Source organism: Triticum dicoccoides, chromosome 6B (genome assembly GCF_002162155.2).
Source record: "Triticum dicoccoides isolate Atlit2015 ecotype Zavitan chromosome 6B, WEW_v2.0, whole genome shotgun sequence".
NCBI classification, from domain to species: Eukaryota; Viridiplantae; Streptophyta; class Magnoliopsida; order Poales; family Poaceae; genus Triticum; species Triticum dicoccoides.
This window is the reverse complement of record NC_041391.1, coordinates 717,596,401-717,607,147: the sequence shown is the minus strand read 5'-3', so window position 1 is coordinate 717,607,147 and position 10,747 is coordinate 717,596,401. Positions and strand designations below refer to the sequence as shown.

General features: G+C 52.5%; 1 protein-coding gene across 1 annotated transcript; it reads left to right on the top strand.

The window, feature by feature from the left end:
* The first annotated feature begins 2,067 nt into the window (after window positions 1–2,067).
* On the top strand, window positions 2,068–4,342 carry LOC119321655 (disease resistance protein RGA5-like). The gene is made up of 4 exons (XM_037595243.1): window positions 2,068–2,234; window positions 2,345–2,446; window positions 2,898–3,788; window positions 3,976–4,342. The coding sequence occupies exons 3-4, from the start codon at window positions 2,962–2,964 to the stop codon at window positions 4,340–4,342; spliced, it is 1,194 nt and encodes a 397-aa protein (XP_037451140.1). The 5' UTR covers window positions 2,068–2,234; window positions 2,345–2,446; window positions 2,898–2,961.
* Window positions 4,343–10,747: the final 6,405 nt, after the last annotated feature.

The following is a 10,747-nucleotide window of genomic DNA, read 5'->3' as shown; positions in this document are numbered from 1 at the left end:
CCAAGAATGCCGCCCCCAAGGGGGTAACGACACACATGATTGCCACCAACATCCGATCAGCTAATCTAGGGTTTCCCCCGGAGGTATTTAGTGGAGTTGGGAGATTCACCTCAATGATGCCTTCATGAAGGAAACGATGATAAGGTCATCGTCATCACCGGCTCCAGCAATCGACCGAAGACCAGGTTTTCACCCGGATCCGTCCCAAGTAATCCACCCAACAACCTGTGTACTGTCTCGACCACCTTCAAAGCCCCAAATCTAGCCGCCTAGATCCGGCAACCAACCGCAACAACAATGTCACCGTAGGAGCCCTGGCGCACCGGCCACTGCCTGAGTGTGCCACTACTAGAGCCTAGGAGGAGGAGGAGGGATCCCACCCCGCCTCGCCAAGCCGCGAGAGCCGCCGACATGGATCCCGTGCGCTCGTCACCGTCTCTGATCCGAACCAATCAATTCAGATCGCCATCACAGATCCGCCTTGGACAGGGACTGCACCGCACCATGCCGTCGTGGGAAGCCCTAGTTTCACCAGCCGCCACCATCCAGGGCCGCCGCCCCGGGATCCAGACAGGCCATCGCCGCTGCCACCGGCCATGTTCCGCCGCCGCTGACCGGCCAAGCCGCCGGCCACCGCGACCTCCGCCGCCATGACCATGCAAGCCCGCCGAGCAGCCGACACCACCAGATCTTCCACGAAGCCCGCAGCTCCGCCGCCTCCACCCATCACCACGCCGCCACTACGCCGTCGCCGGACAGATCGGCCGCGCCGCCGCGATGACTCAGATCGGGGAAGAGGGCCCATGCGCCCCAGGTGACTCGCCTCACCCAATGCAACACGGGAGGAAAGGGGGCCTCCGCCGCCGCCGTCAGCCGCCCGGGGCTTTGCCCGGCGACATAAAAATGGGAGAGATTTTCACTTCCCTGTCTCTGCACGAACTAGGGATGCATACGACCATTTTAGTATGAGTACCAAGATAAACATGGTCCAGAGAATATTTTTTAAATGAGTATCAAGATATTTTTTGATGAGTGGTTCCACCACACACCAAACTTGATCCTCAGTAAATGGGGGAAAACCCCTGCGCATCACCTGTCAATTCTACCAATTGAAATCGGGTCGTTAGGTTGCACAACCGCATATCTCAACTCTGTTTGTGGATACAACTTCATACAACCTTCTTCCTTGGATAGTCGGACGAATTGTTTCCGTCAGAAGAACAAGTCCGTTGCCAACGCTGTTGTAGAAGTGTCCTTCCCAGATGGTTCATCTGTAAAACCATGCTATAGTTTTTTTTCTTAGTTCGTTTTTCATAGATCGATAGGTGCAACAAACTTATGTTAATCACTCAAACAGATCTATATAGATTTGTTTTAAACGGCAACTTTGGTGGCTGCTTTTAATTGCCAACGATGGGGATCGGAGCTGCAAATTAGCTATGCACCATATTATATGAACCTTCATTCGTCATGCTCGCTGCTACTTGCAGGGTAGATGGAGATGCTATTGGCTTGGAAATTAACCTTGCAAATTTGCATCTAAAGTTAATAACTGTTAAAACTATAGTGATCGGGTCGAGACGAGAGAAGTCTTATGTGAATACATGGGGTGCAGGCGGAGTATCCTTTCCCCGCCTTCTTCGATGTAATTTCGGGATAATAATGCGGTGGGTTTCCTGTTGATGCACCAACTCGCTTTCCCCTTTCAGTCTCCTTTTGCTCGTAATCGCTCTATCTGGCTTGGTGCACCAACTCGCTCCCCCCTTTCAGTCTCCTTTTGCTGGTAATCGCTCTATCTGGCTTGGTGCCTAGTTGGTAGTTGATGTTGAACAACAAACAGACTGATGTATTTCCGTTGATTGCAAAATTAATGGAAAATGGTGTGAGCCCGGTTGATTGCAAAATTAATGGAAAATGGTGTGAGCCCGGTTGGAAAAGAAAGACTGTGACAAAAATGCATGGTGTTTCTTGGAAATTGTTGTTGCTTGCTGTATTTGACAACAGCCTAGTGGCCGGAGTGTGTGCACGGCAAACAACAACGACCCAGTAAAGAGCCAACGACCCCCTTCTCCCTCACATAACTCCACTCTCGTGCCATTGCAAGATCCTCGCTCCGCCTCTCATCTCACCACATGCGTAGTCGTCCGCCTCCTCCGAGCTGCTAGGTTCCAACGCTGCCACAGTCCAGTTCTTGTTCAGCCATCCTCCACGGCTCGATCGTTCCCGGCCGATAGGTATGACCGCATCTCCCGCCTCCATGTCGTGCTTTCATCTCCTCAAGCCTCCCTCATACGTCATCGTCTGTTGGGGCTGAATCTCTCAACCCCTCTTCTTCTTCCTGTAGCTGCTGCCTCTCACAACTCACGAAACAAACACAGGAACACAAGAAGTTTGGTGCCGCTGCCTCACACAGCCAGCGTTTTCTTCTGTCTATTTCTTGTCAAAGGTAAACATGCTTTACATCTGTATAAGTCGCAGCCACGCAGGCGCGGCCACTAGCAGTGCCCACGCACGCATAACTCTTCCCCTAGAATCTCTCTAGGACGTGCAAGCTCATGCGGCTAACTAACCTATCCATGCGCTAACAAACTAACAAACTAGACGATCTCCTCTAGTTGATTTTCCCAGCCGGTCTGACCCCAGCCACGCCTTACCCGCTTCTCATGGCCATGCTGCATCTCACAGCTGTGCGCGCTCAGCCGAGACCTTGCCGGACGACTCCCTAGGCTACATGCAGAACCAAAAACCAAAACATGCAGATGCAGAAAACATCAAGATTTTATCTAACATCGTCGCCGCCTAGCGTTGGCCATGTGGCCTGAGACTTGCGCGTGATCCGTCTGTAGCTCGTCAAATGCTTGGGCTCAGTGGCTTACTTTGACTGGTTATGTTTTCAGGGTGTAGATTGACGACCCAAATCTACCTATTTATCGTCCGTGCATTCATCGATCTCCTAACACAATGGTCTTGGAGGCGGCTGTGGCGAGTGTGGCCACGGGGGTCCTGAAGCCCGTCCTGGAGAAGCTGGCAGCTCTGCTCACCAATGAGTACAAGCGTTTCAAAGGTGTGCGCAAAGAGATCAAGTCCGTCACTCATGAGCTCGCCGCCATGGAGGCTTTTCTCGTCAGGATGTCCGAGGACGAGGATCCCAATGAGCAGGATAAAGTTTGGATGAATGAGGTGCGGGAGCTGTCCTATGACCTAGAGGATGCCATCGACGACTTCATGCAGAGCATCGGAAACAAAGACGAAAAGCCAGATGGCTTCATTGAGAAGATCAAGAGCTCGCTAGGGAAGTTGGGGAAGATGAAGGCTCGCCGCCGGATCGGCAGAGAGATCCAAGATCTAAAGAAACATATCATTGAGGTGGGTGAGAGGAATGAAAGGTACAAGAGTCGCGAGACCTTCTCCAACACAAAAAATGCGACCGTTGACCCTAGAGCTCTTTCTATATTTGAGCACGCCTCAAAGCTTGTGGGAATTGATGGACCTAAGGCTGAGATAATCAAATTGTTGAACGAAGGTGCGTCAACAGATAATCAACTGAAGTTGATTTCCATCGTAGGAACTGGAGGAATGGGCAAAACCACTCTTGCAAACCAAGTGTATGAAGACCTCAACAAGAAATTCAAATGTCGGGCCTTCTTATCCGTGGCACGAAATCCAGATATGATAAATATCATGAGAATTATTCATAGTAAAGTCAGTGGTCGACGTTTTTCTGACACCGAAGCAGGGAGCATACAACAAGTCATCATCAATATCAACAGTTTCCTAGCCAGCAAAAGGTATTGTTTCTATTTTGTGCCTACTTGTCGTCCTACAGTATATACAAGTAAGAAAGTTATCTAGATATGGCCGTATGCATCTTTCTGATGCAGAGGCCGGGGTAAACCCCCTTTTCAAAAAAAATATACAAGTAAGAAAGTTATCTAGATATTTCACGTCAAAATCTGACTTGGCATTTGTAAAAAGGAAAAATGATGATAATCCTTGTGGAGGGGAAAAGGAAGCAACTTCGCTCACCCGTGCCGCTCTCGCGGGCGGCAGGGCGAACCCTAGCTGCCGCCGGCCAGCAGCCCTTCCCCAACCCTGCCCCCCCCCCTGCCGCCACCCGAGGGCGCCGCCGGGCAAAGCCCGGCTGGCGTCGGCGTCGGCGGGGCCTTCTTCCCTTCTTCCTTGGCTTCCGACAGCGCGGGACGGAGGGCCACGGAGAGGATCGCGTCGTTCGTGCGGGACGGCGCGGCGGCGACCCGGGCGGCGCACCGGTGGTGCGGTCGTGCGGCGGAGCGGCGGCGGCTGCGTGGTTTTGGTGGCGCGGGCTTGTGCGTGGGGAGGGTGAGGTGCTGGCTTCTTCGGGGCTTCCTCATCATATCCAGGCGCAAGGGCCGCGGGCCGCGGCGGCGCGAGCTGGGGACGGTGTCCGGCTAGGCTGGGCCGGCCTCCAGCATGGTGCAGTGTGCCGGCTGGTGCGCTCGTGCGGTCGACGCGGGTGGTGGTGGCGGTGGTCTCCGGGAGGGGGCGGCAAGGCGCGTGGCTCTGGTGGTGCGTGCCCGGCGGCTCCGTCGCTTGGAGTTCGCCGGGCAACGCACGTTGGGAAGCGGCCTGGCGTGGCCGCTGCTCTGGCCGTGGGCGGTGGCGTGGGGAGGTCCGTCGGGTGGCCTCCCTGTGTCGTGGCGGCTTCACGGTGGCTCGACGGATCTACACGCGGCAGCGGCCGGCTTCTCCAGTGTCGGCTCGTCTGCGTGCGGACCATCTCGACCTTCGATCCATTTCCTCGTCGCCCAGGCACTACTCTTATCAGAGGGCTGGTCCTCTCCCAGCTACGGTCCACCGCTCGTCTCACGCAAGGTGCTGCAGGACCGAACTCGTCTCGCACGGTGTAGCCGGACCGAGCTCGTCTCGCGCACGGTGCAGCAGGACTGACCTCGTCCCCCTCTCGGTGCTGCAGGACCGAGCTCGTCTCACGCTCGAGGCAACAGGACGGGTCGGTGGATGTCAGTTCTGGCCGGCCTATTGGGGTCTCGACGCTGTGGGTCGTCCAGGGGTGAGAAAGGTGGGACCTTTTAGCTCGTCTCTTCCGTTGGAGTTGCGGCGGGTCTCGGGTGAGGTGGTGTCAAGGTCTTGGATGCCGGGGTTGCGGCCTGGGTGGTGGTAGCGCGGTGCTCTTGGGCGGAGCCCGGGCCTTGGCGCTGCCTGGTCACCATGGCCGTGTGGGCGGCGTGGTAGCCGGGGTGTGGCGTTCGGTGGCGGTGAGCGTTGGCCGAGGTGAAAACCTGTTCTATCTTCGGACGGATCGGCGGCGGCGAAGATCGTTCCCTACTTGAAGGCGTCGTCGCGGCTCTCATTGCCCGTCATGCGGCTCCAGGGAAACTCTGATCCTTGGATCGGGCGGTGGCGGCGTTCCGGTGTCGTCCCCTTCTTGAAGGCGCCGCCTTGAAGCACATGGTTCGTCATATGTAGTTTCATCTCTTCGTGGTGGTAGTGCTAGGGGTGGTGTTGCTGCGCTCAGCGTCTATGTATCTTGTCCTGGGTGTGTGCGTGTGTTGCGGTGGCGTGTGTCTGTACTGGGTGCTTGTTGATCGGTGCTTTATATATAAAGCGGGGCGAAAGCCTTTTTCGGTAAAGGAAAAATGATTCCATGTAATTTGTGTTCATATTTTTCCATTTATTTTTACAAGTTTGTAGTGCAGGCCGTGTAGATGTCAAGTGAGATGTTAAATGTTTGTGATTTATGTTATTTTTCTTTTGTTTTGATCTGTAGCATCTATAAACATTTCTACTCCCTTCATTGAGTATACGACATAACCTTGTATAGTGAGTAGATCCAGTGGCCCCTGTTGCTATCACTCCCTCAGTATTTTCTATATGTGGAATGTTAATTTCCTTTCCTATACAATTGACTTGGCTCACTTTTCTTCCTAATTCTCTTAGGCTCCCAATTTTCATGATATCATAAAACCTTTTTTTGGAGTTGTACCCCGTGACCAGTTTTGGGCAGTGATTTCGATAATAGTTTGATGGTAGCTTGCTAGTGTGGCATATGCACGCCCTCCACGTGTATCCCTCCACCTTCTCATTCTATAACACTCGTCCATTTCAGACCATATCCTTTGTGCATCCATATGGATGTGCTCTCTTTACTCCCTCTTCTCTCTCATTCCATCTGTTTGGTTTTGCGATGGTGATGTGTAGAGTCAAGCTGCCATGAGATCCTAAGGTCTTAGTCACTATTGTCAACCTCGCACAACTCTTTGCATCACCAGCGATCCGAACCGGAAAATTGTATTTCAGGGGTTAAGTGGGTTCATAAATCGTTCAGAGGGGAAGTGAGCAAACCAATAGTTTATGGGGAATATGAACTCTTTCCTAACTATGTAGCTAGCTGACGATGCCATGGACCTAGGGTAGGGTCATAGACCTGACCTATACGCCCTATCCAAATTCACTACCCTAGAATCAAGGACATTCGAAGTATAACAAGAGATGCCGACTGAAGTGACCATGGAGTGCAATCCACTCGACCAATTACCTCATTCGGATATCCCAATTCCATTCGACCAAGATGAGGTCACTCGACCATACAAGAAACCACTCGGAGTATAGAAGACCTAGTCACTCAGGATGGCAACGGTTAGGCGTTCACTCTGTAGTCTTAAAGATCATTAATAGCTCGCTGGCGTTACCAGTAACACCCTGTCTTAATGTACATTGAACCCTGTAACGGGGGATGGCTGGGGTTCTGGCGCACTCTATATAAGCCACCCCCTCCTCTAGCACAAGGGTTCGCATCCCCTGTAACACACACCCATATTCCAGTCGACCGCCTCAGGGCATCGAGACCTAGGGATTTTACCTCCTCCGATAGGGGTCTAAACTTGTAAACTCGTGTGTACAACCTCGCCATAGCTAAGGCCTTGCCTCCTCATACGTATCCCCTACTCTTACTGTCAGACTTAGTACCATGACAGTTGGCGCCCACCGTGGGGAAAAGCGTCTTGGCAACTTCTGGCGAGGTTGCATTTTTTCCGATCTTCATCAACATGGTTTCCGGCGGTGGTTTGGTTGTGGTCCGCGAGTTCCGACTCAGCGCGCTCACTTTCGTCGCCGACGACTCCGCCTGGCTTCAAGAAGCCCCCCTCGATATCGAGGCTCTTCCGATACGCGGGGCATCACACTTCCGTGCGAGTGCCTGCGGCGTTCTTCTACGACAGCCGTCGACTACGTATCGATCGGCCCTTGCATCATCTGCTCATTCCGCTAGACGTCGCTGCAAGCGACCCGGCCGGTCGTGGCTCCTTCGGTGGGTCAAGCATGCAGTGGCCCGTCATACGGCCACCCCTCAAGTCGCAGCGATCGAGCCTGGCGAATTCATCTATGGACTAGTCGACTGGCTCCGCGGATACTCTTTCCGAGTGCGGGAGCAGCGACCCCGCGACAGAAGTTCTCATGGTCGACTCTCGTCGCAGCCCACACGGGTTTCACCGCAACGGTGGCAACGGCAACGGTGACGGCCCGTCGTATGACCATGATGAGTACGAGCCCCAACCTCTCAATTCACAGCAGAGGGAAGAGTTGCACCGCCGCAACATGGAGGTGCTCCAGACCGCCATCGTGGGGGAGACTGCCGAGGCTCGGGCCTTGGAGGCTGCGCGCTTGGCCACGTTGGCCGAGCACGCGCGTTTGGAGAACCTCCAACATTCTCTTGACGAACGTGCCCGTTGATTGATCCTCAAATCCAGTCAACGACAACGACAATTGTTCCCACCTGAACCCCAGGTATACCGTACTTCAATCCAAAATCTTACAGCTACTGCATGTATAGAAGAATCTATTCAGCCATCCCGCTCAGAGGCCGGAAGAGGCTTGGAGCAGATCCGAGCGCTGCTCCGGGCAACAGGAGAGCAAAACTCCTCCGTTTCTCAGTCGCGCAACAGGATCCACAACAGGTCAGTGAGGGCAGACACAGTTCAGTCAGCACACAGTCCTGAGTCACCTTTGCAACGTGAAGATCATGATCACCGTCGAGAACGGCACCTGGGAAGAGCCCATGGAGAATTTGATCGTGAGTAGGCCCGTGACAACCACCATCGAGTTCCTTCGCCCCCTCCGAGGGGCGGGTCATATGCGCCCCGGCGGTATGACGATAGGCACCCGTATGGTAATGACCGTAGAGTTCCAGTCGACCCAAGAGAGCTTGGGTTCGACGCAAGGTCAGTCCTTGTGCATGGTCTAGTCGACAGGAACAGAGCATACAGAGAAGGGCTGGATAGAGATCGACCCAGTGGAAGCAGAGTGCACGTTTTCGGCCCCGAGTGCTTTGGAAGAGCCATCCGAGCCGCTGAGATCCCTCACAACGTCAGGTTGGCGACGGGCGTAAGTAAGTTCACCGAAGAGTCGAAGCACGACACTTGGTTGGAGGATTAACGGGTGGCAGTGCACATTGGTGGTGGTAACGATGAGGTGGCCATGAAACATCTCCCTTTGATGCTTGAGGGTTCTGCCAGAGCTTGGTTGAATCAGTTGGCTCCTAGGAGCATTTTCAGTTGGGAAGATTTAGCTCGAGTATTTACCAAAACATTCGAGGGTACCTGCAAGTGACCTGCTGGTTTGGCAGAATTGCAACATTGTATTCAGAAACAGAATGAGACTTTGAGAGATTATATCCAGAGATGGACTAACCTTCATCACATAGTGGAGAATGTGTCAGAGCACCAAGCAGTTTGTGCCTTTAAAGAAGGCGTTCGCTACAGAGAGCTCAATCTGAAATTCGATCGGACCGGAGACATGTCTCTGACTCGGATGATGGAGATTCACACTCGAAACGCTAACGGCGAAGAAGAGGACCGACTCCGGAGCGGCAAGAACAAATCAGTCGCCCAGGACACCGGAGGAGGAAACTCCAGCCGGAAGCAAAAACGAAAAGCTGAGGCTGCAGGTCCTGCTGAGGCAACAATTTTGAATCAAGGGAAGTTCAACGGGAAGCCCAAAGGGCCTTCAGCCCCTAAAAAAGTGAAAGATCAAGCGGGAAATGATGTGCTTGATTTACCATGTCATATACACACCAAAAAGGATGAAGAGGGAAATTTGATTCTTCCCAAACATGCCACTCGACAGTGTCGACTCCTGATTCAGAGTTTCCGAGAGGGCCAGCCTAGTGAAAAGGACAAAGAATCTGATAAAGAAGAGGACAAAGAGGAAGATGGAGGATAACCCAATGTCAATGCCACTTTGGTGATTTTTGCTGACCTCGGGAGCAAAAGTAGACTGAAAATTATTAATAGAGAAGTAAACATGCTTGCTCCGGCAACGATGACATACTTGAAGTGGTCAAAAACCCCTATCACATTCGACCAGTCCGACCTCCTAGCACACGTTGCTACCCCTGGACGGCAAGCGTTGGTGGTCGACCCAGTCATTGGGGGCACTCGACTGACCAATGTTTTGATGGACGGTGGCAGTGGTTTGAATATACTGTATGCTGAGGCCCTCCGAGGGATGGACATTCCGATGTCCAAGATCAGTGAGAGAAACATGAGATTCCATGGTGTCATCCCAGGAAAGAAAGCCGATTGACTCGGTCAGATCACTCTTGATGTGGTTTTCGGTGATTCAAAGAATTACCGCAAGGAAAAGTTGACGTTTGAGGTGATGGATTTTGACAGTGCCTATCATGCCATTCTAGGCAGGCCTGCTTATTCTCATTTCATGGCTCGACCATGTTACCTGTACCTCAAGTTGAAGATGCCTGGTCCCGGAGGGGTGATCACAGTCACTGGAAATCGGCCGAGAGTAGAAGATTGCCTCCAGAAGGGTTCAAAGATCACCGATGAACAGATAGCAGCAGTAGAGATGCAAGAATACCAGAAGAATGCAGATCTGAGTGAGTTGTTGCGAGCCAAGAAGCCTGCTACAGAGTCTGCATTTCAGTTGTCTGGTGAAATGAAACCAGTTCACATTCAAACGACCGATCCCAATGCTGCTCTGACTCATATCTCAATAACACTCGACAGCAAATAGGAAGAAGCGCTCATCCAATTCCTCCGTGAGAACAGGGACATCTTTGCATGGAAACCATCTGACATGCCGGGTGTACCCAGCGGACTGGCTGAGCAATGTTTGCGAGTTGACCCGAAAGCGAAACCCTTTAAAGAGCATCTCCATCGGTCCGCCGTGGAGAAGAGGAAGGCCATTGGCGAGGAGGTGGTTCGGCTTCTGGCTGCTGAGTTCATCCGCGAGATATACCACTCCGAGTGGCTCGCTAATGTCGTCATGGTCCCCAAGAAAGATCACTCACTTCGAATGTGTATCGATTTCAAACATATCAATCGGGCCTGCTCGAAAGATCATTTCCCTCTACACCGCATCGACAAGATAGTCAACTCAACGGCGGGGTGTGAGCGCTTGTCCTTTTTGGATGCATATTTCGGGTACCATCATATCTAACTATATGGACCCTGTGAAATAAAAATAGCTTTCATCACCCCATTCGGGTGTTATTGCTATGTTACTATGCCCTTTGGTCTCAAGAATGTTGGTGCCACTTTCATGTGCATGATTCAGAAGTGCTTGCTCACTCAAATCAGTCAGAATGTGGAAGCTTACATGGATGACATCGTAGTCAAGTCACGCAACGGTTCCAACCTACTGACTAACCTCGCTAAAACCTTTGCCAACTTGAGAAGGTATGATATAAAGCTCAATCCGTCAAAGTGCACGTTCGGAGTCCCAGGAGGTAATTTGCTCG